The 21,719-nt window shown below is 50.4% G+C and overlaps 2 protein-coding genes across 8 annotated transcripts in view; one reads left to right on the forward strand and one right to left on the reverse strand.

Annotated features, from left to right (window-relative positions):
* The first annotated feature begins 431 nt into the window (after positions 1-431).
* The window catches only part of TTR (transthyretin), a 28,391-nt gene continuing 7,103 nt past the window's right edge, over positions 432-21,719 (forward strand). Inside the window, exons 1-7 of one of the 6 annotated variants that reach the window (XM_045574481.1) lie at positions 432-590; positions 1,363-1,493; positions 3,731-3,866; positions 7,701-7,822; positions 10,507-10,510; positions 10,821-10,825; positions 18,200-18,211. In XM_045574481.1, the coding sequence (XP_045430437.1) occupies positions 522-590; positions 1,363-1,493; positions 3,731-3,866; positions 7,701-7,802 (438 nt within the window). In that variant the 5' untranslated portion in view covers positions 432-521 and the 3' untranslated portion in view covers positions 7,803-7,822; positions 10,507-10,510; positions 10,821-10,825; positions 18,200-18,211. Of the gene's footprint in view, positions 591-1,362; positions 1,494-3,730; positions 3,867-7,700; positions 7,900-8,567; positions 8,578-9,014; positions 9,026-10,506; positions 10,511-10,820; positions 10,826-17,214; positions 17,226-18,199; positions 18,212-21,719 lie in introns of those variants that run through there. The other 5 variants (XM_045574478.1, XM_045574479.1, XM_045574480.1 and 2 more) reach the window with 5 other exon arrangements.
* The window catches only part of B4GALT6 (beta-1,4-galactosyltransferase 6), a 28,389-nt gene continuing 21,660 nt past the window's right edge, over positions 14,991-21,719 (reverse strand). For both annotated transcript variants that reach the window (XM_036418834.2, XM_036418833.2), the window contains 5 exons: positions 20,670-20,786; positions 18,525-18,712; positions 17,256-17,378; positions 16,674-16,775; positions 14,991-15,948 (listed from right to left, as the gene is read on the reverse strand). In XM_036418834.2, coding sequence (XP_036274727.1) covers positions 15,801-15,948; positions 16,674-16,775; positions 17,256-17,378; positions 18,525-18,712; positions 20,670-20,786 — 678 coding nt within the window. In that variant the 3' untranslated portion in view covers positions 14,991-15,800. The remainder of the gene's footprint in view (positions 15,949-16,673; positions 16,776-17,255; positions 17,379-18,524; positions 18,713-20,669; positions 20,787-21,719) is intronic.

Consider the following 21,719-nt stretch of genomic DNA (forward strand, 5'->3'; position numbering starts at 1 on the left):
CGCTGCCAAGGACGTTTTCTTGCTGCCTCATGGGCACATACCAAGTGCTGTGATGTCTCCTAACGCACACCACTAAGCCTGTGCGGCAAGTGTCATTCGGTGTGAAAGCAACTCTTACAGCTTGCATCTGCCATCTCAAACCAAAGATAAAGTGTGCAGAAAATGGAAAGCATGCACAGAAATAGGTAAAGGAGGGAAAAATCCCAAGAATGTCACTTCATCCCGCCAAGGAGGGTGCAGAACGAGTGTGTGCTGTTCTGGCAGGTTTGGCTTTGGGCACCCAGCTGGTCAGATGAGCCGTTAAGAATATTTCATAGTTAAGTTCCGACGCTCTAATCTCTCCAGACAAGGTTCATATTTGAGTGGGTTACTTATTCTCCCTTTGTTGACTAAGTCAATAATCGGAGTCAGCAGCTTTGGGGTCAGGTGGGCAGGGATGGGGGCCTGGCCTGGGGGAGTGGGTATAAAAGCCACAGCCTCGCAGCGACCGGCCAGAGGCCCGTGGCTCTTGTCTTGCCGGGATGGCTGCCCTCCGTCTCCTGCTCCTCTGCCTGGCGGGACTGGCGTTCGCGGCGGAGGCCGGGCCTGCGGTGAGTGTCCGAGTCCTTGTGTGCATCCCCATGTGCGCTACATGAAGGAGCCACTGCCTCCAGCTTCGCCATCCGGCCTCTGTTCCTGGGGCCAGGGCACTGGGATCTATTTTTAAACATTATCGACTCCAACTTCAAAAGGGATGGAGCCCCGCAGAGCTCACGGGCTGGGCTGGGTTCTGGGCGCTCTCCTCTACGGCCCTGGTGCACTGGGGTTGCCATGCATGGTGCCTCAGTTTCCCCAGGCAGATGGTAGAAAGAAAGGCAGGGTATTCATGAAGCTATTCCTACTGAATTTTTAGAAATACATCCTCTTATAAAGTGTTTTCCCTTTAGCTAGTCTAAATGAAGTATTTACAGGTTAATCTGTGAAAAGCTTGGAGACAGTGCTCCAGTCAGATGTGTAGTTCTTAAGTCTGTAGGAGAATGAGCTAATCCTACCCAATGGTGAGGACATGAATCTGCAACTGGTCAGGGGGCTTTACTGCAGCAGCTACTGGCTAACATGTAACATGTTACATAGCTAACATGGCTAACATGCTCTCCGGGAAAACGACTTGGCTCGATGGCACAGGACATCTTTCCAGTAATCCCCCTCAAATGGCGAAGCTTAACAAAGCACCTGTGCTCAGGGGCCTGCGGCACCCCTAAAATGCACTATGCATGCCCCAGCTACCTGCAGCGTGTCTGCGGCAGACACCGTCCCAGGAGGAACAGACTCTCTCAGTCCTGCCAGTTCTGCTGACTTCTCCCTTTTCCCCTCCATGCCCAGGGCACTGGCGAGTCCAAGTGTCCCCTGATGGTCAAGGTCCTGGATGCTGTCCGAGGCAGCCCTGCTGTCAACGTGGCCGTGAAGGTGTTCAAGAGGACTGCCGACGGGGCCTGGGAGCCCTTCGCCGAGGGGTAAGCTGCCCCGCCAGCCGGGGGCTTTGGTTTATCTCCCGTTCGCCTGCCACGTGTTGGAGAGGGGGGCTCGTATCATTCGCTAAAGAATCTACACACAGAGTGACAATTCGGGCAGAGGTCCAGGGCCTGAGAAGGAGTCCTCCCTGGCTGCGCGCACTGGGAGTGAGCAGGAGCCTGAGCAGCACTTGGGCTGGCGGTGGGGAGGAGCCCGCCACCTGCTCCACGCAGCAGTGGTTCACCCCCCTTAGGGTCACAGAATGTTTTAAAAAGGGACTCCGTGCCAGGAAAACACACACACACACTCACACACACACACACACACACACACACACTCACACACACACACACGTACGAAAGTGCACATGGAACTTCAGGGCTTTCCTTGGTGACCGGACATAACCCTCCAGCTGAGTCCTTGTCCTGGAATAGCAGGGAAGACATACAATTCTTTGCTTATTAATGAAGAAAGGAGCCGAGGGCCGGGCTGACCAGGCCTTCCTGGATCACCCGGAACCCAGGGCCTTCACCAGGGCCTGCGCCTGCTCCTCAGGGCCAGGGGCCGGTGGCTCGGTGAGGGTGAGAACGAGCCCGGAGAGGGAGCCGCATCACACAAAGCCCAGCCACAGGCCAGGGGCAAAACAACCTTCCACGACCGCTTCACAATGGTTAGGGAGTTTTTCCGCCTCCACTGGCAAGCCTGTTTTTTAAGTGCATATTCGTGAACTTCCATCAACTAATTGAAAGAAAGGAGCCTCCGAAGGAAGTAATCCTGTAAGTGCTTGTCTCCAGGGAGCCAGTTTCTGTAGGCCTTAACAGAATCCAAGGACCACATTAGGAGTCTCACCCATCACTGGCAAGGCCATCTCCTTTGGTGTGGTTCCAATGGAGTTTTTATTTCTTAATTCATTTGCTTTTATAAAGAATGCCAAGCATGATGTGGAAAGCTGTTAAGAGCATTCTAAGCAATATATTTTATTGAATTTTTTACAGAGAGAAAGGGAGAGAGATAGAGAGCTAGAAATGTCGATGAGAGAGAAACATCTACCAGCTGCCTCTTGCACACCCCCTACCAGGGACGTGCCTGCAACCAAGGTACATGCCCTTGACCGGAATCAAACCTGGGACCTTTCAGTCCGCAGACCGACGCTCTACCGCTGAGCCAAACCGGTTTTGGCTGAATCTTTTTTCTTATGACAAGACACACAAAAAAAAGGATATTGAAAGATTTACTTCCTGGAAAAAAAGAATGGTGGAGGGCAAAGGTCAGAGGCAGAGGCAGTAAAGATATCTTCCAATTTATCTGTCTTAGTCTTCGCGGAACGACAACAGCTATTGAACTGGAACTTGTATGGAAATAGAAGTTGACCAATTTTTTTAAAAGTTAAAAGGAATTGCCTAGTATTTGTTATTGACAAAGAGTTACCAAAGAGATTAAACATATAAACGATGGGAGAGTCAGATACATGTTTCTCACTGTATTTTGGGGTTCAACTACGTGTACAAACGATACCACCTCCAAAGACTCCCACATCATGAGACCCTAGTGTCATGGGGAACGGGAGTCAGAGAGACTTAGGGCCGCTTCCAGGGCTTGTCACGAAGTTCTACCCAAGCACCAACCCTGAAGGGTGACGACTCTTCTTCAGGGGAAACACTATACTTCCGTCTTGTTCTCCTGAGAGGAAAGCACCTATGATGGATGAGCTTTCAGAAACATTTCTGACCAATTTCCTGTCAGTGCATTTCAGACAGTAGAGTTTTCTCTAATCTGCCTGGTTGAGAAAAATAGATATACACATACACAGACTGCTCCTGAGTGTGTGAGTGTGTATGTGTGAGTGTGTATGTGGGTGTGTGAGAGAAAGTGTGTGTGTGTGTGTGTGCATGTATGTGTGTGTGTGAGAGAGAGAAAGTGTATGAGTGTGTGTATGAGTGAGTGTGTGTGTGTATGTGTGTGAGAGAGAGAAAGTGTATGAGTGTGTGTGTGTATGAGTGGGTGTGTGTGTGTATGTGTGTGTGAGAGAGAAAGAGAGAAAGTGTATGAGTGTGTGTGTATGAGTGAGTGTGTGTGTGTATGTGTGTGAGAGAAAGTGTATGAGTGTGTGTGTGTGTATGTGTGTGTGAGAGAGAGAAAGTGTATGAGTGTGTGTGTGTATGAGTGGGTGTGTGTGTGTATGTGTGTGTGGTGTCCTTGCCCCTAAAGCCTAGCTTAGCCTGGATCTTTGCCCTTTCAGGAAAACCAGTGACTTTGGAGAGCTCCATGGGCTCACCACCGCGGAGAAGTTCGTGGAAGGGGTATACAGAGTGGAGTTAGACACCAAAGCCTACTGGAAGGAGCTGGGCATCACCCCGTTCCATGAATATGCGGAGGTGAGTGCACAGATGCTCTGGTGGTGGTTGCTAATCCCTGCACATGCACATTCTGCCCTGTAAGACCCTAGACCATAGAAATGGCAGTGACATTTCCAGTTCCCTTTCTCGTTTCTACAGTCAGAAATCCACAAGCCCTGAAAAGCCAACTTCCTCCCTGGGTTGGGTGAAAACTCACTTAGTGACATGACCTGAACTCACGCAATGCCCTTTATAGTCTTCACTCATTCTACCGAATAGGGATACTTGTTTGTTTGCTGAAGAAATACTAATATGTTGAACGATTAGGCTGCCCTCCAGGCCACTCTGGCTGTTATGTAACAAAAGATAGATGTATTATTTTACTCCTCTAAAGTCTGGAGCACTCTTCATTCCAAAACACATCTGGAACTCAGAGGTTTGAATAAGTGTTTGAGGGCAATGCACATAGAGATGACAAAGTCAAAATAATAATGGCAGCACAACAGAAAACATTTATCAAGCACCTATCACAGGCCAGCCACTGCTGTCTTTTCTGTATTTAACCTATTTAATGTTCATCAACCACCCACTGGAGTCAGTCCCATTGTTATGTCCATTGTACAGATGAAGAAAACAAGGCTCAGGGAAGTTAATTAACTTGTTAAAGGTCACAGGGCTGGTAAGGGGAGAAACAGTAATATTTATCAGGAGGGCCCCCGCTGAATTAGACTCAGGTGTGCCTCAGCTTTCTTCCTGGGAGAAGACCAGCTAATAATAATAATAATAATAATAATAATAGAATACCGCATTTGTAACGCCTGGTACGCACCCTATTCCTCTATTTATGAGGCACTAGGAACCTCAGAGTTACACATGGGCCGGCCCATCTCTCTGCCTCCCCCTTGTCTATCATTCCTTCAGTCATTTAAAACAGATGGCGGCCGTGGAAATAGCATCCACACATGGTGCTCAGAGTTAAAGATCAACTAACACACCAAAATTAGCCGGGCATGAGAGGGAACCATTCTCTCTGGCTTAGTCATGGATGAGGCTTTCCAAAGACATACCACGTTCTTTCAGCAGACAGTGTTGCCAGGGAAACGAGGGGCTGTTTGACTCCCGGAGCCCACAAGTGAGGAAGATAACCTCACCTGCCAAGAAGCCTGTCTCTGGCTACTCCTCAGCCAGGCAGCAAGCCCCGGAGGCTGGTCCCTTCAGGTGCGGGTTAGATGGCGCCCATTACAGACACGAGTCCCTAGTCCCGGGCCCTACCCTGGAGCACCGGACCCGCCTCCCTCGGCCCTGTCTGCCCTAGATCTCAGCCTGATGGTCCCATGGTTCCGTGCCACTCATGACCTTGCTTCTAGTCATCAGACCACGCTTCAGCCTTTTAGTCTTCATTCAACAAACACTTAGCAATGGAAAGCTATGTGTTGAGCACTCTGCTAGGTGCCAGAGATGCAAATGAGAAAACACATCTCTGCCCTTGGAATGCGTTAGGCAGGACCATGAGCCACTTGGATCCTGAATGGATCTGGGGAAGGGCAGAGAGCCAGCAGTCACGCATGAGCCCTGGGAGTCCCTTTCCCACCGGGACACCGCTGTCCTTCAGCACCGTCCCCGCTCCGCGGCCAGCCCCAGGGGCCTTCTGAGGCAGGGAGCATTAGGAATCTCCTTCGGAGCTATCTGTCCTCTTCGTTGCGTGGAATTTTGAGCACAGGTTATGCCCTTTATAACTTTCAGAAGAATTAAATGGGAATGGAGGCCAATGTCACTCTGAGAGAGAAGGTGTTTTCCTACCTGGGATGGGGGTAGATGTGGGCTAGAAGGGATCATTGGGGGAGCAATGGGGGAGGCATCTGCAATAATTCCAACAAATGTGGTGTGTGTGTTTAATAAAAAATAAAAGTTGATGTGCAAACAGCCCCCTCCCCCCAACAAAAAAGAAGTCTTTCTAATTTGGTTCCAGAGACTTGGCCTTCGGGACTGCCTTTCTCCTTAGAGAGTCTTCAGTGGCTCTCCCCCCTCCCGATGCTGTTTTGGTTTTGATGTGACTCAGTCAGGTCTCTTTTCTCGTCACCACGTCATCAAGACTGTCTGTCTCCGTTTGGAACAAAACGTACTTCTCCAGGACGCGTCCTAAGCTCAGCCAGGGCTGCACACCAACAATTAAATCCAACACCTCCGGGCAGTCCTGTCTCCGGAGCCCAGCCCTCCCCATCCGCCCGGCCCGGCCCGCACTGCCCGCACCCAGCCCGGCGCGGCCGGGGGAGCGCGGGGCCAGCTGAACTGGCCACCAGCCCCTTAGGCTCAGCCAGGGCCCATCACCCGGGCTCCGGGCACCGCCCCGCGGCATCCTCCCGCCGGGCCCATGCCACACACACACTCACACACACACACACACACACACACACACTCACACACACACACTCACACACTCACACACACTCACACACTCACACACACTCTCACACACACACACACACATACACTCACACACACTCACACACACACACACACTCACACACACACATACATACACTCACACACACACTCACACACACACTCACACACACACTCACACACTCACACACACTCACACACTCACACTCACACACACTCTCTCACACACACACACACACACACACACACACATACACTCACACACACTCACACACACACACACACACTCACACACACACATACATACACTCACACACACTCATACTCACACACACACTCACACACACTCACACACTTACACTCACACACACAGACACATACACACCACACACTCACACACACACACTGACACACTCACACACACACATACATACACTCACACACACACTCACACACACACACACACTCACTCACACACAGAGACACACACACACTCACACACACACACACTCACACACACACATCACACACCACACACACACTCACACACACACACACACATATACACACACACACACACTCACTCACACACTCACACTCACACACACGGGCTTTCACAGGAGGCCGGGATGGGGGAGAGGCCGCCAGGAGCGGGCACCCGATCAGAGCAGCGCTTACCTGGGAGCCGAGGTCCAGCCTGCGGGGTGGGCGCCGTCCTCCTGGCCTCCGCCAGCGGGCGCCAGTCCGCATCCTCCCTCTGGCTTCCCCGAACCGGCAGGAGAGCCGCTGGGCATTCTGGGAGAGCCCATGGGCATTCTGGGAGAGCCCCTGGGCATTCTGGGAGAGCCGCTGGGCATTCTGGGAGAGCCGCTGGGCATTCTGGGAGAGCCGCTGGGCATTCTAGGAGAGCCCCTGGGCATTCTGGGAGAGCCGCTGGGCATTCTGGGAGAGCCGCTGGGCATTCTAGGAGAGCCCCTGGGCATTCTGGGAGAGCCGCTGGGCATTCTGGGAGAGCCGCTGGGCATTCTAGGAGAGCCCCTGGGCATTCTGGGAGAGCCGCTGGGCATTCTGGGAGAGCCGCTGGGCATTCTAGGAGAGCCCCTGGGCATTCTGGGAGAGCCCCTATGCATTTTGAGACAGCCGCCACGAGTTCTGGGAGAGCTGCTAGGCATTCTGGGTCAGCTCCTAGGTGTTATGGGATAGATCCTAGGCGTTCTGGGACAGCCGCTAGGCATTCTGGGTCAGCCCCTAGGCATTCTGGGACAGCCGCTAGGCATTCTGGGATTCCCTCCGGCGGGCAGGGCCACGTGACTTCCAGCGTGATTTGCACAGAAAGCAGCGGGTCGGCCGGGGGCTGCGCAGGCCTGACTGGGGCGGTGGCCGTGCGGGATGCCCCTCCGCCCCAGCTGCCCCGGAGGGAAGCCGTGGCAGCCTCTCCCGGCGGCGCTGGACCCGGTGCTCTCTCCGCAGGTGGTGTTCACGGCCAACGACTCGGGCCCGCGGCGCTACACGATCGCGGCGCTGCTGAGCCCCTACTCCTACTCCACCACCGCCCTGGTGGGCGCCCCCTAGGACGGAGCCCCGGAGGCCCCGTGCCACTTCCTACGCTGTGCTAGGAGCCCAGGCAGAGGCAATAAACGTTCTTATGAAAGCACTTCTCCTCCGGTGGCACTTGCGCTTTATTTCCTGCTGTACTCTGAAACAGTTTTCCAAATCGTGCACAGAAGCAGAGGAACCCAACGAAGTCTCTGGCCGAACTCTGAGATATGCCTACATTTCCATTGTCTGACTTTCCTCCTTTTTTTCCTTTCCTTTCCTTTCCTTTCCTTTCCTTTCCTTTCCTTTCCTTTCCTTCCTCCCTCCGTTCCTTTCTTTTTCTTTCTTCCCCTGTAGTTTTTTTAATCTTTATTGTGAAAGTATTATATAGTCCCCTCCCCCCCATTGACCTCCTCTAATCTACCCCTCCCCCCCAGGCCCTCACCACCCTTGTCTGGGCCATGGGTTATACATATGTGCAGACAAGGTCTTTGGTTGGTCTCTCCCCCCCCCCCCCCCCCCCCGCCCCCAATCTTCCCTCTGAGGTTCCACAGTCTGTCCCATGATCCCTTGTCTCTGGATCTGTTTTGTTCATCAGTTTATTGTCTTTCAAGCTGAGCACACACACAGTACGGCCAGCAGCCATGGAAAACACACATTCCGAACATGAGAGGACCGGACTGTCCTCAGCCTCGGGTGGGCACAAAAGACACGCTCTCAGGGCCTGCTTGTCACTCCTTTTCCTTCCAGCGCGTCCTGGGTCCAGGAGTAGCTCAGGCCCGCCCGGACAGACAGCAGGAGGGAGCCTCTGGTGCATTCGGACCACCTGCACCCCCTCCCGGGCCTGAGGGATGCTCAGAGCCCTCCCTGCCCTCCTCTCAGGCGGATCCGGCTCCTGTGCTGCCAGGTGCCGAGAGGCCTGCTTAGGCTGCACGCGGGGGAAGACGGAGCTCCCGGTCTTTGGCGAAGGGGACTGTGTCCACAGGACCTGGCAGAGCCTGGCCCAGGCACAGCGGGGGTAGGAGAGGGAGCCGCAAAGGGCATGAGGGAGTCGGATGCGGAATACGTGTCACTTCACCTGGATGCTGGCGGTTTTCCGGGTCGAAAAGCAAGGAGGTGCTCCCAGGAGAGAGAACAGATGGCCAGGCCAGGCCCGGGAGACGTGGTGGTGAGCTGAGGCGCCAGATAGGGGTTCAGGATGCTGAAGGGTATGGGGTCAGGGCGGGTGAGGTGATGCTGCCAGAACAGCCCCGGGGCGCAGTGGCTCAGCAAACACCCAGTTCCCTTCCCACGCAGGCCCGTCCCACAGAGGTGCTTGGCCCGTGGCTCCGGGGTGGCTCTCCTCCAGGGGTGACTCAGGCCCCGTGTGGTTTACTCGATGGCTTAAAGGGACTTGAACTTGTGCACCATCTCCAGCCAGGACGCGGCAGGGAAACGGGTGGGACCCCAGGCTCAGGCCTCAATGTTCATAAACAAAATGATCTTTCCGTTTTCCTCCAAATTCTGACCTAAAGCCCCCTGGTTGGCAGATGGGAAGGAAGGAGGCAGTGTGTGCACTGGGCTGTGTGGTCCCTGCCTGGGAGGCACCTCTCGGAGCAGCCCACGTCCTGGGGAAAAGCACTGATCTGTGTGGTCCACAGCGTCTCCACCACCGGGGGGAGCTGCTCCATGGGTTCCTGGACGGGAACCCTGTCAGTGTCATCCCCCATCACGTCCGGTGCCTCCTCTCCCGCCAGGATGCAGCAGGCCCCAGGCTTAGGCCGTGAACAGAACGAGTTTCCCTCTCCCGCCACGTTCACATCTAAAGCCTTGCCGCGCTCCAGCCAGCTGCAGAGAGAGTCAGACACTTCCAAAGAGTGGGATGTGGGTTCGGACTCTGTCACCGAGCTTTCCAACACAGGGCGTGACGTCAGTGCCTCCGATGCTGTGGGGTAAGGCCCTTCTCCAGTGTAGACGGAGTGAGTGCCTGGCCAGTGGCCATTTTTGTACGTTAAATGATCCGATAATGGCGGTTTCATAAGATGTAATCTAATAGCTGCCGTGATGCTATTGGTCTCTGGCCTGCCTGTTTATAACATGCTCCTTTTCCATGTGGCTGCTATACAATCGCTAGGGACTTTTATTACCCAAACAGTTTGAAAGCACAAAATTTTCATTTATCCACGTGTCAGGACTGAATTTAGCGTCCCAACCTCACTTCCTGTCAGTACACTTAACTGTTGTTCATTGAAATCAACTGTTTGGTGGGCGGCCTCTCCCTCCTTCCGCCCCCTGCTCCGCCCTCTGCGAGCTGGGCCGCAGCATCTCCGCATCAATGAAACGTGCTCCCTGGCTCCCACTAGTCCTCTGACCAGGCTGCTGCCACCGAGACGGCCCCTTTCTCCTTGTCCTGTGTTGTTCCGTGTTAACATCCTGGCTTACGCCTTTTCGTGGCCAGTATTATGGGTGGAGACGTGGCCCCTAAAAAGATCTTTTGAAATCCCAACGTCTCACCCCTGTGATGGTGACATGACTTGGAAAGCGTCCTAGCGGATGAGTTAGTGCACAGGAGGTCATGCGGAATGGGCTCTGCTCCCACATGACGGGGTCCTCACAGGGGGAGGACAGGGGGAGTGGGAGGGCAGACACAGACACGTCGGGAGAAGGCCATGTGGCCACGTGATCGCAGAGGCAGAGGACGCGGCAAGGAGCCAAGAACACCAGGATGGACAGAAGGACGCCCCCCTGCAAGTTTCCGAAGGAGCGTGGCTCTGCAGGCACCTTGGTGTTGAACTTCTGATTTCCAGGACCGCGACACAATGAGTTGCTGTTACTGTGAGCCACCGAACGGGGGTTCTTCCAGTCCTGGGCCCCAGGAGACCTCCTCCGGGCTTTGTCTTGGGCACTTAACCCTGGGCTTGTCTTCATTGGCACCTCTTGCCATTCTGAATGTCAAGTTTACATTTAATATTTACTTGTATTCCTTTTCCCTTTACTTAGCAATGCTGAAGATCTTGTCTCACGTTTATTGGCCAATTGAACCTCTTTTGGGAACGGCATGTCCACCTCAGTCAGCCGTGGTCCACAGGAGGGTTCTTCAGTTAATGCCAGAGGCCTGGTGCAGGGAATCGTGCGAGGAGCTCAGCACCGCCCCCCCCCCCCCCCCCGGCCCCTCACAGCTCCCCACAGCCTGAATGATCCGGATGGCCATTCTGCTGTTCAGTCTAATTAGCATATTAGCTCTTTATTAATATAGGCTTGTAATCTTACAGATATCACAAGTTGTACTTGAACAATAGATGTGACGGATGGAGGAGTAGTTAAGCTGTAGAAAACTACATCAGCCAAGATATCTTGGAGGAGGTTAGTGTAATTGCAAAGCAGAGGGTAGGAACTAGCTTGTAAGGAGCTGGAAGCTGAAAAATCATGGGTGGGGCGGGGCAGGTGGGGCGGGGGGGGGGAATTTGGGATGGGTGCTTTAGGTTCAGGTTGTAGAATCAAACCACCCTGAACAGGCAGGAAATGGGCCAGTGGTTGGGAGTACTGGGTTTGGGAGGCTTTGGAGAGATAAGAAAGTTGCGATACAGAAAGTGGAGTATTTGCTCAAAGCCATGCAGAAAGCGTTGGGAAGCCGGGAGATGCAGGGGATAAACAGATTCGCCACAGGAGTGTGTGGGCTCCCGGTTAATCTGGTCAGTGAGGGACTGCCCGCTGAAGCCTCACAGCAGTGATGGATGCTGATAAGGAGATCCTGCCAGGAACGCGAGTGGCCGTGGTGGCCTCCGGTCGGCCCTACGCTCTGTGCCCAGGAGATAAATCCGTTCATTCCGCCCATCCAGGGCCTTTCACACTAATCAGAAGCAGCAGCAGCACTTCCTTCCCCACATCTAGAGGGGTCTTCATCACGTTTTAGCCGTTTCCCAGGGCCCTCCGGAGGAGAGAGCGGCTAACAGGCCCCCTGCGATGGGGGGACAGACAGAGAAGAGCTGTGATGGTCAGTGCTGTGTCAGCATGGGGAGGCCATGGTGCCCACGGTCAAACCCCAAGCCTGGGGGTTGCTGTGACGGTCTTTGTAGGCATGAACACCCCCCTCCTCCAGCTTTGTTGAGATGTAAATGACATAAAATCAAACCTCCTGGTCTATAGGTGGACGCTCACCACTGAGCCACACTGCTGGCCGGGCTCTTTTTAAATGAAATGTGTCCAGCTGAAGGAGTGTAGTTCACATGCTGCTGTAAGAAGTGATTCAGAGACCCCTGTCCCATTCCCCAGCCCTCGTCCCCGAGGTAACATCATACAGCGTCACAGGGCGACGTCGCCCACCAGAGGAAGATGGGTAATCAGCACACAGCACAGCTCCTGGGTTTTCTTTCTGTGGGACTGCTTTTATGTGGAAAACACAAACACAACAACGGAAAACCCAGAAAACCCAAAAAAAGTTTCCAAGAGAAAGTGAGTACAACACCATCACACAAAGTCTTCAGAATATTGTATTTCATAAAAGACAATGATAAAAAAGTACAAACATTTCCATGAGAAGCAAAAAAACAAAGAACACAAGAAATGACTAGCATTTAATCCGGTGCATTTTAGGTAAAAGCCTTTTGGATCTTAATAAATAAACGCAGTATATTTTCCTCTTTCTGATAAACACCACTGTGCTCTCAACTGGCATCCTTGCAAATACCAGACAATAAGTCTTGAGTGCTAACATGGAGAGAAGACACATAAGGAAATATAAGACAAACACCCAGTAAAACAGCACAAACACTGCTTTCTCTCATGTGTAGCCAGAAAAGAGGGAGAATGTTGCATTGCATGTTTTTCCGTTTTGTTTTAAAGAGGATGTTAACCTCTTGGCTGGGAAAAGAAGTATAAGCTCGTTTCTAATGCATAATTTTGTATTCACACAATATTGTAAGTAAGGTTTTCTTGCTGACCACCTTTTCACAAAATACTAATAAAAGTTTAGATTTTTTAAAAATATTCATTGAACCCTAATTTTTGGCAAGATTTAAATGACTGTCTTCATTATGAATTTGATTCAATGTTAGCGCAAATGTGAACACTCTTCCTTTTTCTACAAATAAACCCATTAGCCCGGCCAGTGTGGCTCAATGGTTGAGCATTGACCTATGAACCAGAAGGTCACAGTTCAATTGCTGGTCAGGGCACATGCCAGGTTCAAAGCTGGATCCCCAATAGGGGGCGTGCAGGAGGCAGCTGATCAATGATCCTCTCTCTTCATGGATGTTTCCCTCTTCCTTCCTCTCTCTGAAATCAATAAACATTTATCTTAAGAAAACAGGCCCATCAAACACCGTTACTTCCTCTAGCTGAAGGCACTGTTGCTTTCCTAGTAGTGCCAGAGGGACCTTGTATGTCCACATCTGAATGCTTCTCGATTCTGAGATTAAGAAATACAATGAGGAAGTTATCTGAAGTGTCTTCATTGTAGAGAGGGTTAATCTTGCCTGACTCGATTTGTTTACAATGGAAGCAGTGCTTTCCCCGTAGGCATACCTCGCATCCCACCTGCTAGCGTTGGTAAGAACACATCTCACTAATGTAGCCACCAAACAAAACAATCAAGAAGACTGTCTGCATTTGCAAGATATTTGTTAGTCTTGTAGAATGGATTTACTAGTATTTTCCAATAGTAAAGATAATTGGGCAAAACTCTGTCACTTTTGTTGAAACATATACTAAATGATTATAGGCCAAAATCAATTTTAAGTCTGTGGTGAAAAAGCAAAATTAAAAATAAAAAAAGACAAAAAGCCAACTAATAAGATGTTTTTTCACAGAATGACACACCATATTCAAAACTGGGGGGGGGGGGGGGGGGGGGAAGAAAAAAAAAGAAAAAAAAAAATATTCATGGCCCACTCCGAAAACAAAAATTACTATCAGACTTAATCCAAAAAAATAAGGCAGATACTAACAGAACTGAGTTCTCTGAAACTATAAAATGTATACCAAAATAAAAAGATTTCAAAATGTGGGCAGCTCCACCTTAAAAAAATATATATGATTTCTTAATAAGACTCAGAAACAGCCCTAATTTCTTCCACAACTAAAATATTTTTAATTATTTTTATGGATTAATGATGTTCCTATGTCCCAACTATCTTGTTAGCAATCAACAAATGGTAACATCCTAATTTACTTTCCTCCATTTCATTGAATTAAACTACAGTAACTATGAGAGACAGAAAATGAGCAGATAGACAAACTAAGAACAAATTTACTTTGAGCAGTTTGATTATTCACTACAAGCAAAAAAAAAAAAAAAAAAATTAGAGACAAATATTTTGGAAATACTCCTAAGAAAAAAATTTGGAAAAACTCTGTTATATATCATAACAGAGAGAGCTATCCATTTTCTAAAAGTGCAAGAAATTCACTTATTTTGTGATTTGGTTGGTGACCATTTGTGTTACCAATATTGCCACAGAAAATGCAAATTCAAAAATTAAACTTACAACCTGAGATAAATACCATATTTCTCTTTTAAATGAGGAATCTCTGAGTCAACTATTATCCAAACATCTCTCAAATACCGATTTCTATTCTTCCCCATTGTTGTTAAAGATTCATTGTATAAATAAACAATTTTTTTGTTTTGAATTTGTGAAAATATCTTAAGATATTTAACGAATCTTTGGTTAACAATAATTGATAATTTTCAAAGTAAAATTATTGTTTGGTTTTTGCCCTAAAAACTTCATCCAAATTTAAGATAAAGTAACATACTTGATGTCAAGGTAATAAGACCTGTTTTCTAAGACGCGCCTTATAACATCAACATAAATAGCTGATTATGTGTTAGAATATAATTCTATTAAATCATGCTTTTAGTGAGGAAATTTTAATAATTAACACCAGCGATGTAATTTCTTAAAAGTGGGGGGAAAAAGTTTGAATGAAATTGGGCAAGATGAAAAAGAATGCCTTCCGAACTTGAATTCTGTGAGTCTGCGAATTGAACTTACGATTTATTTTCTACCTACTAAGCATTTATCTTCATAAAAATATAACATTTCATTTCTTAGCTAACAGTATAATTCATTTGTATATTATAGGTTTTCATTAGAACACATTCTTTTAAAAAATTGTTTTTATTTTATTTTTTAAACTAAAAAAAAAAAATTTTGGCTCTTCTGGACTGGAAATAATAAAAGTGCTATTCACTATGAACCAAAACAACAAACAAACAAAAGAGTGTGCCAACACACACAACACTGAGGCACAAAATCCCTGACACTTAACACCAGAGGTACATGAAAAGCATTGAACATGAAGAGGTGCTGGATCTCATGTCACACCACAACTTTTGAGATGTTTCTCGGCATTAGTCATGCAGTGGTGGTGATTTTAGCAGAATCTGAGGAGATTGCAAGCAAGGGCAAACGAGGGCAATCCTGGCAGGCAGGCAGGGAGGCGGCCTGAGACGGTTCTTCCGTCCTCGGGGCCTAGAGAGCTGCCTTCTCCCCACACGGAGGCTGAAGGTCGAAAGCTCAAAACCAGGATGACAGTTGACCGCAGTCGCCGGCTGCCAATCATTGACAGTTCCTTCGTGTCCCACAGGGGCTGACCTTTGTTCCGTTTCCTAAACGTACACTGCTGGTTTCCATGCAAATAAAAAACGTTTATGAAAGTCCAATAAAGGCATAGGCCATGACATGCAAAACTGCCAACACAGTCTTATGGTTCAACAGTTTAAACACATCCATGTAATCCCCTATGTACAAAGTATGTTTGGACAGAAATAAAGCATTCTCTTGAGTGAGATGATAGGTCTCAGTATAAAAGTGTCTTTCTCTGCAGTCTTAGTGATGGCACCCGGTCTCTGCAGCGCTCGCTGGGGGGCGGGGGAAGGGGGCGTCTCGGGATGGGAGGGAGGAGGCTGCTGTAGACAACCCCACACTGGTCCCCGGGGACAGTCGGCTCCTCTGCCTGACGGGCCCGGGCCACATCCACCACGAACCCCCGGTGGGAGCACACCCGTGTGCATGGTCAGCATGGCCGTCCAGGCGGCCGCGGGCCACGCCGTCAGTAGTCTCCGATGGGCGCCAGCGCGGGCGTGAGGTTCACAGAGATGTTGGTGTACAGCCTGTCCACCAGGACGCTGGGCGCGCAGACCAGGTTGTTGAGCCCGTCGATGTACTGGCGCTCCTTCGAGTACCTCAGCAGCTTGTACCTACGGTGTCGGAGAGGAAAGAGGGAAGCAAGAGAAACACGTCCCAAAGGGAACAACGGATGGGGAAGATGCTCCGGGTCATCCTGGTGAATGCACGCACTTAATGTGCCAGACCAGTGGTCGGCAAACTCATCCGTCCACAGAGCCAAATACCAACAGCACAACGACTGACATTTCTTTGGAGAGCCACATTTTTTAAACTTGAACTTCTACTAACACCGCTTCTTCAGAATAGACTCGCCCAGGCCGTGGTATTTTTGGAAGAGCCGCACTCAGGGGGCCAAAGAGCTGTCTGTGGCTCACGAGCCGCAGTTTGCTGACCACGGCGCATACAGTCGTTGGTTCTCAAACGTAGTGAAACACCTCGAGAGACCCTCGTTCTAAGTGAGCATTATTAGGAGGCTCAAAATGCCACCTGAAAAAACGATTCTCACCCTTATGACTGAGACACACCCTTTAGGGGAAAAATGTGTTGTGTTTTTTGCTGAGAAAACGCTTTTGTGGTATAACCAGTTCACTGGGCTCTTTACTAGAACAGACATAGATGTGTGTGTGCAGATATATGTATGACTTTTCAAAACAGGCACGAGAATGCATTCCTTCCATATAAACAGTGGCATGCACAGAAACTGCCCTTCGGAAGGTTTTGGGGAGCGTGTTTTAAAGCTTTCCCTACACATTAAATGATCCGGGAACGTGGCCTCTGAAGAGGATGTTGGACTTACCGCCCTAAAAACTGGACTTCCCCCCGGTGATGGTGCGGAATGGATTTGTACTTTCCCAGGTCTCCCTCCGGCCTCGTCACGTTGTACCCGGCGAAGTGAACCCTGCAGCATGCAAACGAGAACAGAACGAAATAAAATCTCACGGCAACGCGGGTGATATGAGCTCAATTTAAAACGCAAAAGAATGCTCTAAGCCAGTGGTCGGCAAACGCATTCGTCCACAGAGCCAAATATCAACAGGACAGCTGTTGAAAATTCTTTGGAGAGCCACATGTTTTTAAACGTAAACTTCTTCTAACGCCGCTTCTTCAACCTAGGCTCGCCCAGGCCGTGGTGTTTGTGGAAGAGCCACCCAGAAGGGGCCAAAGAGCCGCCTGTGGCTCTCGAGCTGCAGTCTGCCAACCACGGCTCTCACGGGGGTGCTGTCCATCGTGTCGGAAGGCCCTCTTGCGGGGAGGGGAGTGGTGGGGTGGTTAGAAACACCAAGCGGGATTCAGGAATCTCAAGCGTTTCCATCCCAAAGCATCTTGCCTCGGGACAGCCGAGGACACGTTCCCTCCAGGGGGCCGGCCCCGCACGCACCTGTTCCACAGGTCGTCGTCCTCGCCGCCCCAGCCCCAGAAGGCGTTGGGGAAGCCGTTGATGTTCCGGAACTGCGCCACGGTGAGCCCGCTGACGCCGCCGAAGAACTCCTTGTACGGGAGGCTGGAGGAAGCAAGCAGGGCGCCCTGAGACCCAAGCCACACCTCCGTCCCCCGGGCGCCCTGTGAAAGGGCCCTCCTCCCAGGAAAGACGATGCCGCTCAAATCAGGTTCCGGGAGACGGACAGCAGCCCCGATGCACACGCTTTCACCGCCCAGTGAGGCAAGCACACCTGGTGCGTGTGTTCCGGAGCCGCTGGCGGGAACGGACACTCCATGTTTGGTATCGTGACTTTATACTCGAAATCCGGGGTTCCACTGGCTCCGGAAGCCGCCCTGTCCCAGGCCTTCCTCTCCTCTCCGCTTCCAGAGCCAGTGAGGCCGCGGGGCCTGCCCCGGGTCCGAGGGCACGCTTTACCGGCCACGCAGCTTCCCGCCCCGGCACCCGCTGAATGGGAGCGTGTGCTCGCCAGTGACACCGCTGATACGGCTAATATCCAAAAGGTATAAAGAGCTCCTAGAACTCAACGCCACAACTCACACCATCCAACTGAAAAACTGGCAAAGGACCTGGACAGACACCCCTCCAAAGAGGACATGCCGAGGGCCAGGAGACATACGAGAAATGCACATGAAAACCGCAGTGTGCCATCATCTCACACCGGTCCGAAGGGCTGCCATCAATAAGACAGCAAGTGCCGGGGAGGATGAGGAGAAGACGGACCCTCGTGCCCCGCTGGTGGGAACGCAGGCTGGTGCAGCCGCCGTGGAGAACCGTGTGGAACTTCCTCAGAAAACCGAAAAGGGAACTCCCACTTGACCCACTTCTGGGTTCATATTTGAAGAAACCCAAAACACGGATTCAGAAGACTATATTCGCCCAAGTTCATGGCGGCGTTATCTACAAAAGCCAAGGAGGGAAGCAGCCCCAGTGTCCAAAATACACAAGCGAATAAAGCAGCTGTGGTCCATACTAGTACACACAACAAGACATCCCTCGGCCACGAAACAGCGCAAAATCCCACCATCTGTGACCCACGGACGGCCCGGAAGGCACTGGGCTAGGGGAAATGTCCGTCAGAGCAAGACCGGCCGGCGGCCCCGTCCCGGCTCCCGCGCGGGCGGCCGGGCCGGCAGGCGCTCCTGGGCGCTGGCCGGGCTCGGGGGCCGACACGCGTGTCACGCCGCCCGGGCGGGCCGCAGCACTCACATGTACATGTACTTGTCCAGCTTGGCCGCGAAGTGCCGGGGCATCGCCCCGCAGCCGTAGTAGTTGCGGTCGTTCTCGGGCAGGTGGTCCACGTCGTGGAAGATGACGCAGTCCCACGCCCGGTCCCGCGTGGCCTCCCGGAAGCCCACGTTGAAGAGCATGGCGCGGTTGAAGGGCTGCGAGCCGGTCTGCGCGGGAGACACACACAGAGGCCCCCGGGCCCGGCTGCCTGGCTGCTCTCACATTGCCTAGCGTTGGGGAGCATGGCCAATAACACACCTGACCCCGTGTAAGACGGTGCACCCTGCAGGGCTTTCACATGCCCACTGGAACTTACCTGCAGTGTTTCATGCACTGGTCAACTACAAGACAATGTCATTATCTGGCCCAGTGGTCGGCAAACCGCAGCTCATGAGCCACATGCGGCTCTTTGGCCCCTTGAGTGTGGCTCTTCCACAAAATACCACGGCCTGGGCGAGTCTTTTCTGAAGAAGTGGCGTTAGAAGAAGTTTAAAAAATGTGGCTCTCAAAATCATTGTACTGTTGCTATTTGGCTCTGGTGACTAATGAGTTTGCCAACCACCGGGCTAGCCACTGAGTGAGCAACACATTTACAGAATGACAGCATTCCTGCTTCTGTTGTACGTCAAATATCAGGATGTAGATTATTTCTGAGTTTCAGTTGCTCACATCCTTTCTTTCCTTAGTTGTCTTCTATTCCTACCAAGATCTCCGTTTTTTATATTTTTACGCTCCCTTTTGTTCAATCGGTTGTGTCTCCCTGGGTGGAGATTTCCCGCAAAATCTGAGACCTGCCGAAACCAGTTTGGCTCAGTGGATATAGTGTCAACCTGCAATCTGAAAGGTCCCACGTTCGATTTTGGTCAAGGATACAAACTCATTAGTCAACAGAGCCAAATATCAACAGTACAACGACTGAAATTTCTTTGGAGAGCCACATTTTTTATTTATTTATTTTTTAATGTTTTTATTGATTTTTTTACAGAGAGGAAGAGAGAGGAATGGAGAGTTAGAAACATCAATGAGAGAGAATCATTGATCAGCTGCCTCTTGCACACACACTACTGGGGGTGTGCCCGCAACCAAGGTACATGCCCTTGACCGGAATCGAACTTGGGACCCTTGAGTCTGCAGGCCGATGCTCTATCCACTGAGCCAAACTGGTTTCGGCAAGAGAGCCACATTTTGTAAACTTAAACTTCTAGCCGAAACCGGTTTGGCTCAATGGATAGAGCGTCGACTTGGTGACTGAAGGGTCCCGGGTTCAATTCCAGTCAAGGGCATGTACCTTGGTTGCGGGCATATCCCCAGTAGGGGGTGTGCAAGAGGAAGCTGATCGATTACTCTCTCTCATCGATGTTTCTAACTCTCTATCTCTCTCCCTTCCTCTCTGTACAAAATCAATAAAAAAATTTTTTTTTAAACTTCTAACGCCACTTCCTCAGAATAGACTTGCCCAGGCCGTGGTATTTTGTGGAAGAGCCACAAAATAAAACAGGTCACTTCCCATTACAGTTACATAAGGAAATACATTTTTAGTCAGGCTTAGTGTGAGCAAAAAAGAAATGGGAAAATTGGGATAAAATTACTTCTTCAATGTCAAAACATGAAGTTTCCAAATTGTAAGTATTTGAAACACAAAATGCACAGTTTCAGCAATGCTCTGTGGAAATCCGGGGTGAAATTCAGCAGGTGCCCCCATGTGTGGGAGCCGGGGAGGGGGAAAGGCCAGAAAGAAACCAAAGATGGGTTTCAGTCTAAACCTAGGCAACTACAGAAGCAGGAAAAAAGAACAGGAATGGGAAAGATCTCAAAGGCTTCCAATAAGACAAAAGGAATTGTGTATGTAAAATACTGAGGCCAGAGAAATACTTAGCTGGTAATACAAAGAAGAGAGAAGCAAATATTTAGCCTAATGGGTAAGATATAAGATGAGATAAATGGATTAACAAAACATAGTATATGTGCCACTACCAGTTCACTCCAAAACTCAATTATATCTAAATATAAAACGAAGCATTTTAGTTACCTAGTTAACCTGAAGCTGAATATTTTTAATCTAACCACATTGAAGAGTGTATTGCATTCTAGTAGACTCGGTGACCCTTTGAAAAGCACTCTCACCTGTTCGATGACATAAAAGGCGAATTCCAGCCGCTGTTTCTGGAGCATTGGAATCAGATGCAGGAAAAAAATGGGCAGGTGCTCGTGACGATTGCGGAAGGGGATGAGAACGGCCACCTTGGAAGCAAAAACAGTCACGTGTCAGTAACGGAGCCGCAGCGCTGAGGGCAAAACCAAGTGCCAGCCCTCACACACTGACCGTGGTGTTAGAGCCACACACACCCTACGAATCTTCTCACCGGACACCTAACCATGAGAAACAGACGCAGACGTGGCCCTGGCCCTCACCACCTTCACCCTGGGAGCCTGGGCGGGATGAGTGGGCTCTGAGGGCCGTCCCACGGCGTGTGGTCATCATCCTCTGAGCACCAGGAGAAGTGGTGGGAAGACTGAAAAAGCCTGATCAAATCAGAGGTGGTGATGGTGGAGACTGGATGAGAGAAGGAGTTGGTTACAGAAAGCCAAAAATGGACGGGGAGACGGTTTGGAAATCAACGCGATAGTTGAGATGGGATAATGACAGCATGACCTGAGGGAAGGTTGAAGAAGAAGAGAGGTGCACGTTGTTTTGAAGCATTTAAAAGGTCAATAGACAGCTGAAACCGGTTTGGCTCAGTGGATAGAGCGTCCCAGGTTCAGTTCCGGTCAAGGGCATGTATCTTGGTTGCGGGCACATTCCCAGTGGGGGTGTGCAAAGGGCAGCTGATCGATGATTCTCTCTCATCGATGTTTCTAACTCTCTATCCCTCTCTCTTCCTCTCTGTAAAAATAAAATAAAATAAATAAATAAATAAATAAATAAATAACAGGATTTGTTTATGGATGAGGTGTGAGAAGTGAGGGAGGGGGATAGGTCAAGAGTCACTTCTAGCGCGGCCCATGCGTCTGCCTGTCTGCTGGAAAGTCAGGAGAAAACAACCCATAGCATTTGAAGTCCCATGTCTGATGTGGAGCACTGGAGAACAGACAGGAATACTTCGTCTCTCTAAACCCCAATGACCCCCTGCGATGCCACACAGCACACACCCAAGGGCCGCCCGAGCCCACATG

Source organism: Pipistrellus kuhlii, unplaced genomic scaffold (genome assembly GCF_014108245.1).
Source record: "Pipistrellus kuhlii isolate mPipKuh1 unplaced genomic scaffold, mPipKuh1.p scaffold_m20_p_6, whole genome shotgun sequence".
Lineage (NCBI taxonomy): Eukaryota > Metazoa > Chordata > Mammalia > Chiroptera > Vespertilionidae > Pipistrellus > Pipistrellus kuhlii.